General features: G+C 56.8%; 2 protein-coding genes across 2 annotated transcripts; both read left to right on the top strand.

Annotated features, from left to right (window-relative positions):
- Nucleotides 1-577: 577 nt before the first annotated feature.
- Nucleotides 578-2,096, top strand: NICOL1 (NELL2 interacting cell ontogeny regulator 1; the record flags this gene model as incomplete). Its single annotated transcript, XM_080921963.1, has 4 exons — nt 578-657; nt 851-993; nt 1,149-1,237; nt 2,031-2,096. Exons 2-4 carry the CDS (start codon nt 873-875, stop codon nt 2,094-2,096), a joined length of 276 nt encoding a protein of 91 aa, XP_080778089.1. The 5' UTR covers nt 578-657; nt 851-872.
- A 6,461-nt stretch (nt 2,097-8,557) lies between these two features.
- Nucleotides 8,558-16,743, top strand: NAT8L (N-acetyltransferase 8 like; the record flags this gene model as incomplete). Its single annotated transcript, XM_080915869.1, has 3 exons — nt 8,558-8,924; nt 10,078-10,242; nt 12,446-16,743. 3 exons carry the CDS (start codon nt 8,558-8,560, stop codon nt 12,811-12,813), a joined length of 900 nt encoding a protein of 299 aa, XP_080771995.1. The 3' UTR covers nt 12,814-16,743.
- Between the last annotated feature and the right edge of the window lie 2,225 nt (nt 16,744-18,968).

Raw genomic sequence — 18,968 nt, 5'->3', positions numbered from 1 at the left:
TAGTGGGTCTAGATCCTGGAATGAAACAGATTGTTAGGAGAATATGTGCATAAGCTGAGAAAGAATTGGGAGGGGCCCGCCGCCCCCTCCAGAGCCTTGCTTTCCGAGGAAAGGCGAGTTCCTCTAAGGCGTGGATGCAGCTATGCATGGTGGTGGAGACACCGTGACAGGGCAGGGCAGTACAGTGACAAACCAGTGTGGCGCAGCGCCCCTAGGCCCACTTTTGACCCCCACCTCCACACCCCGCACCCATCGCGAGGCTCCCAGGCTCTAGTCAGGACGCCCAGGAAGGCACACTCCCTCAGCTTGGGTTCAAGGTGGAGAACCAGCTCCCAGGCTGCAGAGAGGATCCAGCGGAGCATGTGGGGTCTGAGCAGGTGCTGGCCAGGGACTGAGCGCGCGGCCAGAGTGACGAGGTCGCGGCGGGCACCCCCAGCTGGTCTCCCGTGTCCTCTGCTGCACCCCTACGCGGATGCGCCACGGAGCCCCGCGCAGAGGAGGAGCAGCTGGAGCCAGGCGCGCGGCCGCGGTGTTTCCATGACGACGACGTGGGGGGGTAACCCGGGTGGGGTCGGCTCGGGCGCATGCGCGCGCGTGCGGGTCGCGGTCCGTCCTCCCGAGTCGCCCGCGCTGCTGTTCGCGGTTCCGTGAACCGCGGTAAGGGTGGGGTGGTGTCCGTGGGGCCCAGGGCAGGGTGGGAATTGGGCTAAGCGCACCTGAGCTCGCGGGACACGTGAGTAGGGCTGGGCTGTGGGTCGCGGGCTGTGGGTGGGCGTGGCCGGGGCATCACCAGTGGACCGGTTCGGGGTGCAGCCAGCTGCGCGGCGCCGCTGACCACTGCTCGCTGCAGGGCGGCCCGGGCTCCGTCTGCCATGGCCCCCGCGCCCAGGTCCTTGCTGTCGCCGCTGACTTTGCTGCTGCTGCTGCTGCTGAGCCTAGCGCTGCTGGGCGCCCGCGCCGAGCCCGCCACCGGGAGCGCTGTCCCCGCGCAGAGTAGGTGCCCGCGGAGGGGGTGTGCGGAAGGCGTCTTTGTTTCCTGAGCGGTCACTTCTTGGGTGGGAACAAGAGGGAGGGCGACAGGGACCAGGATGCCCTGGCAGGGGCTCAGCCTATTAACCCCCACGTGATGCTGATTCCCATCCCCGCAGGCCGTCCATGCGTGGACTGCCACGCGTTTGAATTCATGCAACGCGCCCTTCAGGACCTACGGAAAACCGCCTACAGCCTGGACGCACGGGTGAGTACACAAGGTCACGGAGGTCTGGGTTTGGCTGGTAGGCACCTCAAGATGAAGCCACTTTAGGGATCTGGGCCTAAGTCTCACTTGAAAATGTCCCCATGCCCAGTGCCAAGATCTCAGGGCACTGCGCCCTGTGACTTGTGTACTCCAGGAACGTGTATCCCAAAACCAGGATCTCCAGTTGAGAGATGAGGCCAGAGTAAGAAGAAAATGAGGCTGGGGCACAGAGGCTGTGGTGTGTGAGAAATGCAGAGCTAAGTTAGAGCAGAGATCTAGGTGTTTGTCCTGGAGTCTTAGGTCCTCACAGGTTGGGTGAACTTGGATCTCTCAATGCCTGGGGCTTAGCTGAGGGAGTTGGTCTTGTGAGAGGAAGCAGAAGGAAGGAAAGATGCCATCTAGACCCAGCCCTTTTGGGACAGTCAGAGGGATACTTCCCACAGTTGTATCTCCCCACTTCTCAGTGAGCAGGCTTCCACTCCTTTTGTGGATTGTGGGGTGAGAGTCCACAATGGAGGTGCTTTGAGGATCGATGTGAATTGAAAGATGGCTGGAGTGGTTGTTCTGGTGTAGGGATGAGTGTGAGGGGGGACCCCAGCAATGGGAGCTGCTCTGAAGGGAATGGAGGTGATAAAGCACCTAAGGGTACAGAGAGGCAAGGTGAGGAGCCCCCCCACCCCCCACGGAAGTCCCAGCAGGGTGCCCAGATGAAAGGGAAGGAGTCTTGAAGGCCTGTGAAGGTGTTGACCAAGAGCTCCGACCCATCCTTATGCTGTTTCTGGTTCCTTTTCAGACGGAGACCCTCCTGCTGCAGGCTGAGCGCCGGGCTCTGTGTGCCTGCTGGCCAGCCGGACGCTGAGGAGCATTGGCCAGTGATGTTCCCTGTCAATAAATGCCTGCTAGCATGCCTGTGTCCTGTGTTTTGCTCTGGCCACCAGAGCTCCCCATGTGGCCCTGTTAGAGCCCTTTCTAGGTCTTGGTTTCTCTGTTATAGGTAATAGGAAGCTGTTTGATACTGTCCCATAGACACAGCCTGCTGAGGTGCACTTGCCTGTCCATGCAAACACTTGTCACTGACAGTGAAGTCAGTTGGCCACCTCAGACCTGCCTCAGCCAACATGCTCTTGTTTGGGGACCAGGGGGGTCTGTGATACTGGCCTGTCCCCTCTGAGTTCCCCAAGGCCTCTCTGTACTGAAGTGGGTATGTTCTTTGTGGAAGCTGGGCTCTGGAACCCTAACCCAGAGCTTCTGCTGCTGAAGGGAGCCGCAGGCAGTGGGCAAACACACCTTCCAGGAAGGAGAGCAGTGGGGTGGATCTCTCTGCAGCCCCAAGCTCAGCTCCAGGGCACCAGGGACTTCTGGATGGGAGTAGTCCCTCTTATATTTGCACATGTCTTAGGTGTCTAGCAGGCAAACCTCAGACAAACTGAGGATAGCTCTCTCCTTTTATTGGAAAGTTTGTGCAAGTGAAATTAAGGTTTCTCCCCCTTAAATCAACTCAGGGCATGTGCACACACTATCAGAAACACTTCCAGGAGCACATCAGGGGCTGAGGTTTTAGTAACTCCCTTACCCTAGACACAACAGTGGCCTATCTGGGGCATGGCTCCTTGATAAGCCCCGTGTCCCACAAAGAGCTAAATCACCCTGGGGTGGGGCATTGTGGGGGGAGTGCTGAGATCTTTGGTGGCTCTGCAGCCTGAGCACTGTTCAGGTCGAACCAATAGGATTCAGTTCTGGGTCCTCTCTGAGCAATGGAGGTGGACATATACTCATGTCCCATTGGCTGATTCTAGCTAGTCCTGACCTTTCCTTGTTGAGGAGAGACCAGGAATGTGTACTTGTTCTGGGTGGGTGTAGATTGACAGACCTAGCAAGTCAAATATAGAAACAACACTTCTTAGTATCCTTTATACAGTGTTTATGGGATATCCTTACAGTAAAGGTATTGTTTAAGTTCAAAATTAACTGTCCCGTATTTCATGGATTCTGTAAAGTTAGCCCATGGTACGAATAGCCAAAAAAGTAAGGCACGGTTTTCTTTCAGGGCATGCCTATGGAACAAAGTCGGATCAGTCAGAAAGGCCAGGATGAAGGTGTCAGGAGGTTGGTAGCCCATCCTGCAGGAGTTGGGACTACAGGGAGCTGAGGGAGGAAAGAGAAGAGGCAGCTTTGCAGGTGACCCTCCTTGGAGCTTTGTAGTATAGTGTCTTTGAAATTGTGTGTTTGTGTGTGTGTGTGTGTGTGCACATATGTACACACAGAGGACAATTGGGAAGATAATTGCCTCCTTCCACTGTGGGTTCTAGGGATTGAACTCAGTCTGTCAGGAATGTTTAGCCGCTGAGTCATCCCTCTGGCCTTGTGAGGTTTTGAGCCAGCAGATTCGAGGTCTGTGGGAACAGGGTGCCTGTGGTTGCTAGAGACACTAGAGAGCCCAGAGGATGACATGAGATAGTTACACCCATTGTGGGTAGAGGCTCGCTGGGCAGTGCCACCTGTGGCAGCATGACTTGTGCTTGGATTCCAGAGGTACCTGAAATAGAAGTGGGGTGTAGTGGCACCCACCTTTCCTCCTGGCACTAAGGATGGAGAGGCAGGCAGATCTCCGAGGCTAGCCTGGTCTACATATAGAACAGCAAGGGCGATACAGAGAGAGACCCTGACTTTTAAAAAGAGGGAAAAAGAAAATAGAGCCAGGAGGATTTGGGGAGGGGCGGGTCAATGCAGCCATAAGGACTAGAGCCTGGACCAGCACCAGGGGAAGAGTGGAACCGTTCCACTGTTGAGTCCTCAGTGGCTGAGTGAGGGCAGGAGGGAGGAGCTGAGAAGACAGTGAGGTAAGGCAGGGACCTCAGAGCAGAGGGAGCAGACAGGAGGCAGGAGGAATGCTGAAGCATGTTCTGGGTGTTGTGTTGAGATAAAAGCAGCTTGTGGTGAAGCAAAACCAGGACTGCACCAACAGATTTGGTACTTTGGGCCACTGGTGGGTAAGCTTGACTTGGGTTTCTCGGAAGGAGCAGAGGTAGCGAGGTCTAGCACAGTTACCTAGCAAGGGGTTTAGACTTTCCTAAGGACTCTGCATTGGGCTGGAGCCACAACGCAGCTTTGCTGTTTGTCATTGGCTTAATATGACATCCAGAATAACTAAACATAGCCCAGGTTATGGTCAAGCACAAGGTATGCATTGTCTTTCTGAGATGCCGTCTGTTTTCTTGGATTCAGTGCTGGACTAACCCACCTCCATGGCTGCTTATCGTTGAGCACTGAGCCCAAGCCTTGGGCACAGGATACCCTCATATTTTACCTGAATCTCTGTTCTTGTTCCCAGACAGTTGTGCACCCCCACACTGGATGCTCTCTAGGGAGCAGAGGACACCCTGAGTCCACACAGTGCTGGGTGAATGCATGGAGTTTGTGCAAGGGCCATCAGATGCAGCTTCTCCCTCCTGGATAGTTGTAGCTGGCACTGACAGCCTGCACACAACCGTACCTACAACCCGCCAGATTCCAGGGGCCAGGGGTAGCGACTAAAGAACCTCACGTGAGCCTAGCCTCATTGTACGTGTCTGTGTATCCGTCCGTCCTTCCTTCTTTTGCCACTCCTAGCCAGGGTTCTGGGACCCAAGCCACCAGCTGCAGCAGTGCCCACCTGCATTCTTCTGTCCGAGTCACCTTTTTCTAGGTTTCATGTCTTCTCCTGTGGCTTGTGTAGGAAGGTGAGGAAGGAAACTGAGTTGGTCTGCCTGAAAACATCGTTTGTTTGTTTTTTTGGTTGGTTGATTTTGTTTTGGTTTTATAGGTAGGGTTTCTATGTGTAGCTTTGGTTGTTCTGGAACTCACTCTTTAGATAAGGCTGACCTTGAACTCAGATCTTTCTGCCTCTGCCTCCTGAATGCTGGGATTAAAGGGATGCTCCACCATCACTGGCTAAGATATTTTGTTGACACATCCCCACCTCAAAGGCTCTGCAAGCACCTCCTCAGTCTCTATGACCTGCTTCACAAGTCAGCCCCTTATGTCCCTCCTTTTTTTGAGGCAGGGTCTTATGTAGCTCTGGCTCATCACTTACCTTTGTTGTTGTTGGTGGTGGTAAGGTTGATTCCTAAGGAGTACAGACTCCCCCCCCCCCCCTTTTAATCCTCACTCCACCCCATGGCTGGATGGGATTGAATTGGTCATGCCCAACATGGGCTGGGGACTCTCAATCTGTGCTCAGAGGAAGGACGAGTGAGGTGGGGATGCTTTCCGAGAGAGTTCACTTTGCAGCTGCAATAATGCCATGCCCCTGCAGCAGCTAGCCCTGAAGAGGCAAGGCTCTGCTAGAGCCTGAGCTCATTTGGAGGTACTTTTCCCCTCCATTCAGAGTAAGTTGAGTCTGAGCCTTCAGAACTTCTGGTCTGGGAATATTATTGTAGAATTCCCATTTTGGTGGAATTTTTAAAAGATTTATTTATTAATTATATATAACTACAGTGTAGGCATCAGACTTCATTGCAGATGGTTTATGCCACCATGTGGTTGCTGGTAATTGAACTCAGGACCTCTGGAAGAGCAGTCAGTGCTCTTAACCGCTGAGCCATCTCTCCAGCCCACTTTGGGCTCTTCTACTCTCTTAAAGGCTCCTGTCCTCCCCCAGTCCTCAGTGACTTACATCTTTTAGTATTTTCCCAAGATTACCTTGGCTGTGGATCTTTCCAGTACCCACTCCTTTTCTCTACATTTTCAGTACGGGGTTCTTCTTCCCCCCAAAACCCTGGGGCAGCCATGCCGGACAAATATAAATCCTCTGTTCCCAGCATCCTTGGAGGACACTAGTGGGTGGAGGGCTGCCCTATTTTTTTTTTTAAAGATTTATTTATTATAAGTACACTGTAGCTGCCTCCAGACACACCAGAAGAGGGTGTCAGATCTCATTACAGATGGTTGTGAGCCACCATGTGGTTGCTGGGATTTGAACTCAGGACCTCTGGAAGAGCAGTCGGTGTTCTTAACCACTGAGCCATCTTTCCAGTCCCCGAGGGCTGCCCCATTAAGGAAGCATCCCTACCCACGAATGTTCAGGTGTAGCGTTCAGGGCACCGGTCCCCACTCTGTCTCTGAAATCTGGACAGACGTCTTCACCCCTGTCAGGCTGAAGACAGGCACTCACATCAGGGACAGGATGTGAGGAAGCCAAGCTGGGTCTCCTGAGTCTTCCTAGACACCCGGGGAAGATGAGTGTGTAAGCCTTCCTGGGGAGCTCAGGCTTCCTAGGCTGCTTCTTTATTAAAGAAGACCTTGATGCCACCCAGGAATGGCCTAAGAGATAACGGCAGAGGGCGCCCCACGACAGGAAGGAGAACAGGGCTAACCGGGACTGGTGGATTGCCCTGTTTGCGCAACTCCCGCGGTCCCCTTCAAAGTGTCTTTTCGTGGGCTCCAGTTCTGGCCCCTCCACACTTTCAGACGGTTCTGATGTGTTGGCTATAGCGCAGGCCGCCCTCTTGGCCACGGGGGCGGAAGATTATAGGAGGACTGGGGACTGGGGCAATGAAGGGAATGGTCAGGCAGACAGAACTGAGGGGATGCATCCAAGTCGCGATGATGTGAGACTTGCTAAGGCCCCCTAGGCCTGGAGGTGCAGGACAACGAAGAAATAGCTCTGGTCAGGGTTGTGCAGTGATGCTCTATAGGCGTTAGACCACTTTGTTGTCTCTAAGGCTTACAGGCTCCAGTGACCCCCAGACCTAGGGTCCTGACTCAGACCTAGTTGGCTTCACCGGATGGGTCCTCAATGCCCAGCCTCACTTTCCATGGGACCCTTCTGCCTGACTGTCCTCATTCCTTACAGGCTGACATTGTTCCTGCAGACCACCCAGGCAACCTCAGGATCCAGGAGAGGTCGATGTGGCTGGTCAGAGCCCTCAGCCTGTTCGTATACTTTCGTGAGTTCCTTTGAAGTATCTAGAGGTTTAGCACCAGTGTCCAGGAAGGTCTCCGCTGGGACCCAGTTACTCCCCCGCCCCCTGGGTCTTTAAAACACACCGAGGGAAATCCTCACTAGCTTGGCCCTCACCTCCCCAGTCGCCGTGCGCTGACAACCCTGGCTGTTTGATTCTCCATATCCTACTTCCAGGTTCCGTTTGCAGGACAGATCCCTTCAGTCTCTAGGTGACCTTATCCGCTCTACTGGCTCCAACTGTGGTGCGGCATAACGCAGACTGAGGGTCCTCAGATCCGGAGACGTCAGAGTCTCCGCGAGCACGTGGATGTATTTGGCTTTGGGGGTGCCCATCCCCGTGACCTAGGAAAGCGGATAAGCCACTACGCATTCCCCACTCCGTGCGCGCCCAGTCTGCTGCGTCTGCAAGTCTTGCTCTGGGGACTGTGAGACCGCGGCTCAGAAGCGAGCCCCCGCTGCACCTGCACCAAGGCCACGGGGCGCATGCGCGGGCCGCGGAAGGCGGGGGCCGAGCCGGGAGGGGGGTCCTGCAATCCCGCAGGTCCGCTGCCGGGAGCGGTCGGGTGTCAGATTGGAGTGGGGTGGGGTTCGGCCCTGCGTCAGGCAGCGCGGGCATCATTCCCCGTTTCAGCCGCGTCCTCATTCTCTCTCAGTCCGTTCGGCCCCGGCCGCCGCGGGCTCGAAGGGCGCCTGCCAAGAGAACGCGGTGCCCCTCACGAGGACTTTGGCCGCGCGCCGCGTACAGACAAAGGGGTGGGAGATGGAGACACTTCCGTGACTACTGCCAGCGGCCGCGGAAGAAGAGGACGCATTGCTGCAGGAACGCCGGCCCTAGCCCAGCGGCGGCTGTGCGGGAGCTCAGGGGCGGGGTGAGAGGCGTCCATCACTCGCCGTCCTCCTGGCGAGCCTCAAGCCCCCCACGCAGCGTCTCTCTGAGCACCCCGTCCCTGCTGCCTCTCACTCGCGGCTCACTGAGGACCACTTCCTCGCACGCTCTCCGCTCAGCCCCGCTGTGCTCCTGCGGCCCGTTAGCCACACAGCTCAAGTGTGCCATCGGGCGGGCGCGGAGGCGGCGTCTGCTCCCACCCCCGAGATCACATGGTGACCCTCGGCAGCCAATGCAGTGGACGCTAGGACCCTGCGGGACCCCGGGCGCCGCGACTGCACCGGCGCCGCTGCATTATAAATACTTCTCCAAAATGCGGCGCAGCTCCCTGCGCGCGCCCCGGCCGCCCGCCGCCTCCGCCCTGCGCCCCTGAGCCGCTGCTGCCGCTGCCGCCGCCGCGGGTCCGAGGGCGCCGCGCCCTTGCCCTGGGCTCGGGCTCTGCCCGCCGCCGCCGGCTCGCGTCCCCGCGTTGCGCCGCCCGGCCGGGTGCATGCATTGTGGGCCTCCCGACATGGTCTGCGAGACGAAGATCGTGGCTACCGAGGACCATGAGGCACTGCCGGGGGCCAAGAAGGACGCGCTGCTCGCCGCCGCCGGAGCCATGTGGCCCCCGCTGCCCGCCGGTCCCGGGCCGGCCGCCGCACCCCCACCCGCGGCAGGTCCCCAGCCCCACGGAGGCACAGGGGGCGCCGGGCCGCCGGAGGGGCGCGGCGTGTGCATCCGCGAGTTCCGGGCAGCCGAGCAAGAGGCGGCGCGCCGCATCTTCTACGACGGCATCTTGGAGCGCATCCCTAACACGGCTTTCCGTGGCCTGCGGCAGCACCCGCGCACCCAGCTGCTCTACGCCCTGCTGGCGGGTCAGTGCGCCGCGGGGGGCGGGGGGCCGGCGGGGCTGCGGCAGTCCCGCTCCGGGCCCGGCTCCAGCGGGTCCAGCGGACCCCTCCGGGGACCGTCGCGCTTGACTCTCTCTGCCTTCCTCCTGGGTCCCCATCTCGGAGCCCCGGTGCCGCGTCGTTGCGCTGGACCGGCTGGGAGGAGACCCGATGCACCCGCGGCGCAGCGCTCTGGGCTTTCGGCCAAGGGGCCTGGGCCGGGCGTGGGAACCGGCGCGGGCTGAGTGCAGGGCGCTGCGGACTGGGAAGCACTGGGCTGGCAACTCAGTCCGCGGCGCCCGTTCTCTCCGTCGCGGGGCATACCGGGTGGGGGCGGCGTGACAGGGCAGGTAGCGCTGCAGCTGCGGCCCGGCGCGACAACTATATATAATCTGCGGGCGGGGGAGGCCGCCTGAGGCTCAAGTGCTAATTTATGACGGGAAGACAGCCAGCCCCGCGGGGAGCCAGGGAGACTGTTCGCCAGAACCAGGGCTACAGGGAGGATACCCTGTGCTGTCTTGAAGCACAGCTCTCCCATTACATGCCATCCCATTCTGCAGATGAGGAGCTTGAGGCGACTCACCCAAGGTCATTCAAAGGAGGCAACTTTTGCTCTTGCGCGTTTTCCTCCTCCACACCATAAATGAAGTTGGAAACGGTGTGGTGCTTGTCGCCCGACTCTGTCAGCCTAGTGGGCTCCGAAGCTGCCCAGGGAGGGCTCTAGTTGGGTTCTTTCACAACCTGGCGCGGAATGACCTGCTTGGAAAGGCAGTGCCCAGGTGTCTCTGTCCAGCGCGTTGACTTACCACCAGGCTAGGTGGAGTAGGCAAGGGCCCCTTTGGAAACTGGGGGAACCAAGGGTTGACCAGCACTGGTCTGGCCTAGGCTGTATTGTGGACCTTTGTTTCAGGTTGTGAAGGTAGCAGGTGTTTACGCCAGAGAGCTTGGAAATGAGGAAGCGTAGAGAGGGACTGCGGCCATGACTGCTACACAGAGAAACAGTCCCTGGTGGGGAGCATCCCTAAGCACTGATTTACCAAGGTGGTTTGGACTCCGGGTGCTGTGGGACCTACCCATGTCCAGCCTGGCCGCGTGCCCCTCTGCACCTGCCACCTCACCTGTGCTCCCTTGCCTGCAGCCCTCTGTTTTGCTGTGACCCGTTCACTGCTGCTGACGTGCCTGGTGCCGGCCGGGCTCCTGGCTCTGCGCTACTACTACAGTCGCAAGGTGATTCTGGCCTACCTGGACTGTGCGCTGCACACGGACATGGCTGACATTGAGCAGTACTACATGAAGCCACCTGGTGAGTTCCGGAATTCTCTAACTCTGCCTACTCCCTCCCTCTTCACCTTCAGGCACAAAAGGGCCTAGGCTGTGGGATCCTGATGTTTTGATCTTTCTGAATGACTGAGGTGAGGCCTCTAGCTAAGGGTGGAGTGTCAGCAGAGGAGAGCCAGGAAGAAGTCCTTCCCTTGGCGGCCTAGCTCCACTGTGTCCTCTGTTGGATACCTTTTCCTGATACCTGCCATTTGTTTGTGTGTTGGGAGGAAAAGTCCTGGCTGGATCCTGAGCCAGCCCAGAGTGCCCAGGGTGGAGGAATCTTGGGTGGCACAGGAGATGACCCAGGGAGCAGAAGATTGAGCAGGGTCCAGCCCTTATTTGGCCTCCTGACTAGATTAGATTAGTGAACCACATAAGGTATTATCCCAGACCCCAAGGCTTTCTGTAGAAAGAGGGTCTGGGACTCTGGTCTACAGGAGCTGGAGGAGATTGGTCTCTCTCCCAGGCAAGCTATGAAGCAGACTGGGTTGTGGGAACCAGAAGAGAGACATTTTTGGGATGTGAGGGCTGAGCATCGGGGACTAGCCAGCAGGAACCAGGTCTATTTCAAGGAAGGGCAGTTGCTCTGGCCTTGCCAGCTGGAGTTTTTGCCAACCCTTCCCCAGCAGTCCCATCTTGTACCCCAATGTCCTGTTCATGTGGCCTTGGTGCCTGCTGTTCTCGGCTCTTACCCACATTCAAATACAGCTTCCTGTCCTCTGCAGAGCCACCAACTCACCTGCCTCTGCTTGGGAGGAGAAGGTGGAAAATGGCTGAAGCAGTCCTCAGTAGGTAGCATGAGTAGATGGGTGTGGTCAGAGGTTCCTGATGTGCTCTGTCTGTCTGAACTGCAGGCCCCTCAGAGGTTAGAGTGTGGCAGTTCTTGCTCATCCTTGAACATCTGCTGGGTTTACAGGACCCCACAAGAGCCAATGTTGGAGATCAGCTAACTGGGCTGTGTAGATTTATGGAAGTTCTTATGCAAGTGTGGAAACAAGGCCCAGGAAGAGTAACAACTGGGTGCTGGAGGCTGCCCTGACCTCTGGTCTGGTTGTGAGGGTGGGTGTGGGGCAGCTGGTAAGAGGGCAATTGGCCTGTGGCTTAGGGAAGTCCTAGAGGCTCTGGGACCAGGGCCCTCTGTAAGTTGGCAGCTTTCTCTGCTACGCTGGTGGAGGGTAGGATGGCAGCACCCTCGGCTGTGGAGCACAGAGTCTGCACTGAAGGGACTGGCTTCCCCAGAGATGAGAAGTGTAGGGAAGAGTGATTCCTACTGCTGGGTGAGGGCAAATACAGGTGCAGAGCCTTTGGGGAAGTGTGGTCCTTTGAAGGAGGCTGGAGGTGGGGTGGGTAAGGCCAAGAGAGGCCAGATCACACATGTATAGCACAGTCACTCTCTGGGCCAGACGTGCCCTCTCTCCTACAGTCCTTAGCCTTCATCTTTCAGAATGGTCTCTGGGCATCCCCTTGGCCGTGGACCTCTAGTTGACGAAGGTGACTGGATTCCCCGTAGCCTGTGCTCTCCAGCTTTTCTCCCATCCAGACTCCTTGTTCTTGCCCTTTCCCATCTTGTAGAGGCGAGGGTGGGACGGTTTCCCTGCAGGTAGGGATGGCTGGGTGTCGGGCTCATTGCCTAGTAGAGGCTGGGTTACTGGGGTTGGGGTGTATGTGGCTGCGTGTGGTCCTTCACTGGGTTATAAAACATTCTTCTGGGTTCTCATTAAGTTCTATCCCTGCAAAGATACTGGGGGAGGAATATGGCAGCCCAAGGGTTGGGATTCAGAGTATGTCAGCTGAGGTTGTCTGTGGTTTTTCAGGTGGTCTGGGGGTAGAAACCTGCTTTGTCAAGGCCTATTCAGTACCTAGGCACCTCCAACTACTACGATGGCCAGGACAATAGAGGCTCAGGCTCCAGCTCATTGTGACGTGGGATCCTGTCATGCAAAATTGGGCAGGTTGGCCTGGACTGAGGCTTGTGGAGTGTTCTTGCTGCTTAGGGGGCTTAGAGGAGGCAGTTTATCCTAAATCGTGGCCTCCCATGGTGTCCAAAAGAGCCAAAAGGTGGATCGGGGCACTGGAGGATTGAGCATCATTGTGATACCCTGACTTGGCACGCAGCTGGAATGAGCAGCTCTGAAGCCTCTCCAGTCTTCCATGCACATTGTCCCTGACTGTCGTGTCCTTCCTAGGTTCCTGTTTCTGGGTGGCTGTGCTGGATGGCAACGTTGTGGGCATCGTGGCCGCCCGGGCCCATGAGGAGGACAACACAGTGGAGCTGCTCCGCATGTCCGTGGACTCGCGCTTCCGCGGCAAGGGCATCGCCAAGGCTCTGGGCAGGAGGGTGCTGGAGTTTGCTGTGCTGCACAACTACTCTGCAGTGGTACTGGGCACCACAGCCGTTAAGGTGGCCGCCCACAAGCTCTATGAGTCACTGGGCTTCAGACACATGGGCGCAAATGATCACTACGTGCTGCCTGGCATGACCCTCTCGCTGGCCGAGCGCCTCTTCTTCCAGGTCCGCTACCACCGCTACCGCCTGCAGCTGCGCGAGGAGTGACCACCACCACCCTGTCTGCCCCCGTCCACCTCTGCCCTCCTGCTCGCTGCCTAGTGCGGCCCTGCTTTCCAGTGCTCACCTTGGCGTTTGTTTGGGTTTTCCTTTTTCAGCATCGTGCTGGTTCATCACCTGGCTGGTTCTGGGGCCACAGGGTCCCGGTCCAGAGTGCTCATCTGCAACACTCTGGTGGGGTGGATTGTCTGCAGCCATGGCCCTTGCCTCCCCAGCCCATCAGAGTGGCTCATCATGCCTTGAAGAGTAGCATTGTGGACCACCGGAACTATCCACAAAGCTGCCCAGCCTGCCTCCATCAGGGAAGGACTAGCTTTGCCCATCAAGCACAGAACCTCTACAATAATCCCCCCAAGGAGCAAAACCCTGGCCCCCAGCCAGGCTAAGGCTCAGCTATTGGCCTCTGGAAGAGTGGTCTGCTGGGCTGGCCAGCCACTGCCCCATGGGAGGCCGAGCTGGCCCCAGGCCCTGCTTTGCCCTGTGCATGCTAAGGACATGGCCTGGCTGCAGCATGCCGCATGCCACAGCCCCCTGCCCTGCTGCCCTGCCCAGCCTGGACCTCAGGCCTGAGCTGGTGAGCTCCCTTGTCCTGTCCTGAGCTGGCCTCTGGAGGGCCTAACTGTCTGACCCTATCTCCTCTCTGGTGGGGCCTGGCCTGGCCTAACCTGGGCTCTATCCACTCCTGCTTTGCTTCGAAATCATCTTACCTTTCCCTTTTTGGTCCCTGTGCCTCCTTGCTCTGGCTGACTTGGCTAGTCACCAGGGTTTGGTTCCTGTAGCAATCCACTGCACAGCATGGTGGGGATTTCGTGGGGGTGGGGGGACACCTCCCCCAACACCTGTTAGATCAGGTGGCCACCTCCCAGCTGCCTGAGGTCCTGTGGCCTCATGCTGTTTGTGGGGTCTGCCCTGTGAATGTAACTAGCCCAGGCTGTTGTTGGCAATGCCTGCCACAGCTTCTCCCAGCCTGAAACAACCCATTCTCTAATAAGTTACGTAGACAGAATAGCATTCTGCATGACTTTAATTCCTGGGACAAAATGGTAGTTTGAGCCTCCAGACACACATCTGTGTGGTGCTAGCATCCGCACGGTCTCTGGCCCCATTTGATGGGGGTGGGTGGCCGGGTAGGTGGAAGATTTCATTTTGAAGTATGGAAGGAGACTCTAATTTAGTGTAAACGCCCCCAAAGCGCCCTCACAACACAAGGTCTATGAGGCTCAGGCTGCCCCTTGTTTCCTTGTATGCAGGATTGAGGGGACTGGAGGGTCTGAAAGCCTCACAGGAAGGGCTGGCACTGCCTTGGGGGCAGGAGCTGGTGGTTGGGGTGGGTCCAGCCATCCCACTACAGACATTACAGACACTACAGACTGCTAGGCCAACTGTGCTCCCGGCCTCTCCTTTTTGAGGTCCTACTTAGGATCCAGTAGATGGGGGTGGGGATGGCCTAGGACAGGGGGATGCAGTAGTTGGCAGTGTTCATGTGGCCAGCTGAAACTTGGACTTAGCTTTAGTGCAGGGGGAGCATAAAGGCCTATCCACACTCCTGTGTGTAGGGCTTGGGGTGAGGAGTGGCAGGCTAGACCGCAGAGCTGGGCCCCCGGCACCGAGGCTGCATCATTAGAAAGGCTCTTTAGAGTTAGTGAGTTGGTGGAACAAGCCCAGCTTCCGGAGGGGCCTTTTGTCCTGTTAGAAATTGAGGCATTTGCAGAACACTGTACAGACCCCGCTCTCCCTTGTACATTCCTCCCTGGTGGTGCCCGGTCCCCACTTGGGGATGGGAGTTTTGTAGACTGTACAGAAATTGGCACCCTATTTTCTTGCAGCTCTCAGATTTTGTTAATCTGGATTATACAGACAGACGTAAAGTGTTTTAGCAAAATGGAAAACAAACAGTTGTGCCTTTTTTCTCTTTTCTGTTTGGATTGGTCTCGGCTCGTGGCTAGTCTTAGTTGTGGGGGGACTGCAGGTGTCTGAGGCCTGGGTGGGCCTAAGTGGGAGCCAGGTCTGCTGGACACCGTCAGCTGCCAAGGCCTCTCTGATCCTGTGCCTTGGGGGCTTGCAGTCTCTGGGGTTGGAAGGTTTGGCAGAATGCTGGGATCACTGGGGCCAGGGCAGAGCGTGGGGATCCCGCAGCTACCCATGTCTCCTTGATACTGACCTGGGATGAGCTCATGGTAAATGCCTCCATCCTAGGAGCCTGGGGGGAGAGGTGTGGTGGCCCTTCCAGACTCTTGGCACCTATCTGTTCAAGGGGATCTCTTCCTGCTGAACAACCCATGGAAAACGGTTAGTTCACTGGGCTCTCCAGTATTCGTTGCCTTCTGTTGCTGCCAAGACTTGGTAGAGATTCCAGGAATGGATGGTGGGTAGGTTCCAGCTGTACTAGGATGGAACCTCACCAGGCTGTATGTAGCTTGGCAGGGCCTGAGGCCCTGGAGTCATGCCGTGTCTCTGGGCTGCAGGAAGCTGAGTGTGTTGATGATTGGGCCTGGCCGTGTCCTCACCATCGTCCCAGCCAGAGCTTTAAGTGCTTTCTGCACATGTGCACTGATGTGAATTTTCTGTTTGTTGAGATTCTGATGTTTCTTCTACCTCTGTGGAGACCCTCCTCCTCCCTGCTTCATTTGGTGGCCATGTGCCTGGTGCCCCTCCTCTGAGTTTGCAGGCCATTTCCCCCTCCTTTCAGCCCCCAAGCACCTGAGGTGGCCAGCACCTGCACTCTGGGGCCAGCCTAGGGTCTGGCTCTGTGCTCAGGATCTGTGACTTCCAGGAGTCCTATTGTTTGCTTGGAAGCTTTTGTGTAGGGAGGAGGGAAGAGATGGTGGAATGTTCCAGAATGTCAGTGTTGGATGCCCCTATAGCATAGATGTGGTATACCATTGCTTGACTTTCCCCTGGCAGCTCCCACTGCCCAGGCGTGTGTCTCTGCAGATACCTAGTCTCTGCTGTATGGCCAAGAGGCTGGCCCCTGATGGGTGGGGCAGCACACCCCTGAGTGTAGTGAGGCCATACCCTGGTGGCCACAGCAGCCTCTTCCATGTCCTGATCTCACCTCTGTGCTTACCCTTTACCCTAGCACTGCCCTGGGGCTGCGCAGCAGCCGAGGGATGTGCTAACCTGGCTGAGGTGGTAAACAGCTGGCTCTAGCTAGAGGGTCCTGTGGATAACAGGTTAGTTTCAGGGGCTTGGACGGTTCCCATCCTGCACAGGTTCCCTTCCTGAGATAAGGGTCAGCAGAGTCAGGGACATACCTAAGGTGAGCCTGGGCTTTGGCTCAGTGCCTGGGACTTGCTAGACCATAGGACCATCACTTGTTGCTGGAAAACAATGCTGCCCAGGCCTATTTGCCTTTGCCGGCCCCAGGTATCCCCATGGTCACAGCTCCCTGGAGCCGGCTTCCAGGGCTGTGCCTATGGCTAGAGGCCTGGGGACAAAAGATTTTGGGTTTTGCTGGTGTCCCAGGTTTCTTGGGGGCTGGATGTGACCTCCTAGCTGGGTAGGAACTGTGCAGCACCCACAAGACCATCTTCTTGTCAGGCCAAGGGGCAGGCTGAGAGAGCTGACCTGAGGTGGTTGTGTTTCCCTGTCCAGCTACTGCCCTCTTGGTCCGCTGTGGCCTCAGCGGTGGCTCTGTCCTTGTCTCTTGGCTACACTGTATGCTGGATGTGGGGCAGACCCCGGGCTGTGCTACTCTCTGGTGCTGCCATTGTGCTTTCAGCAAGGAAGGGGTCCATGACGGTGGGTGGGACTTACCTGGGGCTGGTGGAAGATGAGCCTTGACTTACCACTGTTGGATGTATTCTTTTTAAAAACAGCAATAATTAGCCATTTTAAAGAAGGGGTTTACCTGCCTAAATGTGCATGCCCATCTGTGTACGTGCATCTGTGCACATGTGAGTATGTGCATCCGAGAGTATGCGTTTGCATGTGTGAGCATCTGTGTGTGTGTTTAGGAACTGTGCAACACCCACAAGGCCATGTTCTTGTCAGGCCCAAGGGGCAGGCTGAGAGAGCTGACCTGATGTGCACACACAAGCACATACCATTTGTGCTCATGTGACTAAATGTGCCCAAGAAATCACATTCATGTGTTGTATGTGTGTGAGCATGTTTGAGTATGTGTGGGCATCTCCATATGTGTATGAATGTGCACATGTGTAGCAGTGGGAGGGAACCCGAGGGGATAGTCTCTGATCTGGGAGGCACTTCGTGGTAAGAAGCAGGGTCTTGTGGTTGTCTCTCACTATGCCCATTCCTCCCCTCCCCGGCCCAGCTCCATGTGAATGTAGCACAACCCCACCAGGCCAGCTGAGCCTCTGTTCATCTCCCCCTCAGCTGAGGGTAGGGTAGAGGAGCTGGAGGTCCCTTGGACAGGACACAGACTGGGTTTGACCAGGGTGCAGAGGGAATGACACAGTGGGAGGCCTCACTGTTGTGGTTTGTTCCTGAATTTGTACTGTGAGCCCATGATGGGGCTTGGGGTGTCCTGAGACCCCAGGATGTGCCAAAATAGCCCCTAGGGCCAAGTGATGAGCCGAGTTCCCAAGAAGACAGGCTGGGGGCCCAAGTGGGTGTGTGCCCCTGTCTGCACGGCCCCCAATGCTGCTGTTTTTCAATAAAACCAGAATTGAAGGAACCAGGCTCTGTGCTTTTTTGAGGCACCTCCTGGGGTGGATGTACTGGCTTTCCCACTCTCTGGGCTTTTTCTGCCTGTGTTTGGCTCAGCTGGACACTGGAGCAGGAGTGGAATCATTAGGGCCTTGGTATCCTTGTGGAGGTGAGGCCCCTTCCAAAACTATTACCAAGCTCAACCTCCCATGATGTTCTCTCTCCCACTAGGGAAGAAGGGCTTGGACTTGTCTCTGGCCAGGGATGGTTAGGGGCTGTTGCCCTTCACAATTTCCTAAGCATGGTAGATATAGAGGCAGCAGCCAGACTACAGGAGAGTGTAGAATGAAAAGGCAGTGGGGTGGAGGAGTGGCGAGGGGTGAGGTGGTGAGGGGTGAGGTGGTGAGGGGTGAGGTGGAGAGGTGGTGAGGGGTGAGGTGGAGGGGTAGTGTGGGATGAGGTGGAGGGGTGGTGAGGGGTGAGGGGTGGTGAGGGGTGAGGTGGAGGGGTGGTGAGGGGTGAGGTGGTGAGGGGTGAGGTGAGGTGGAAGGGTGGTGAGGGGTGAGGTGAGGTGGTGAGGGGTGAGGTGGTGAGGGGTGAGGTGGAGGGGGTGAGGGGTGAGGGGTAAGGAGTGAGGGGTGAGGGGTGGTGAGGGGTGAGGTGGTGAGGGGTGAGGTGGTGAGGGGTGAGGTGGTGAGGGGTGAGGTGGAGGGGTGGTGAGGTGGTGAGGGGTGAGGTGGAGGGGTGGTGAGGGGTGGTGAGGGGTGAGGGGTGAGGGGTGGTGAGGGGTGAGGTGGAGGGGGTGAGGGGTGAGGTGGTGAGGGCTGAGGTGGTGAGGGGTGAGGTGGTGAGGGGTGAGGTGGAGGGGTAGTGTGGGATGAGATTGCCTCTACCTCTATGCTGGCTCCCTATAGTTCTTGGACAATTAAACTTCAGGCACAGCTGAGACACCTTTGGTGAAATCTTCAGGCTACGAAGCCCTACTGTTTTGTCCTGGTTCTGGTAGATATTTTTACAAGGCCAACACTACTGGGCCTATGGGGGTTGGATTTATAAAGGGCTTTACTCTTCTCCAGAGGACTCCTTGGACCCTGATGGTGCCGGCAGCCTCTTGCTGGGTGGCTCCACCACAGAATATGGCCCCTGCTGCTTGTCTACTTTTCTACCAACATGCATCTTAGGAATGGTATGAGATTTGGATCTTCACAGGTATGAGTGTTGGCCAGGTTGAGTGGTAGACATCTCTGTGAATGAAAACATATTCTTCATACCTGTCAGACCCCTGCCAGCCTTGCCAGTATGGAGACCTTTGTAGGCTGGAGGAGGCTTTCCAAAACTCAAGACAGTAAGCTCAGCTTTCTAGGAGTTTCCTCTGGAGGAATATAACCATGGCATGGTCAGGGGCTGCTCTTCCCAGAGGCAGAGGAACTTGGTGATCTTTGCCTGGGCTTGGGTTGACATAACAGAGCCCATCTTTGAAATATGACCAGAAGGTCACCTGTCATGGAACTGGCCTTTTCTTTTAAACCTTG

This window comes from Micromys minutus, assembly GCF_963924665.1.
Source record: "Micromys minutus genome assembly, chromosome: 1".
Lineage (NCBI taxonomy): Eukaryota > Metazoa > Chordata > Mammalia > Rodentia > Muridae > Micromys > Micromys minutus.
The sequence above is the reverse complement of the archived record's forward strand: the minus strand, read 5'-3'. Positions and strand labels throughout refer to the sequence as shown.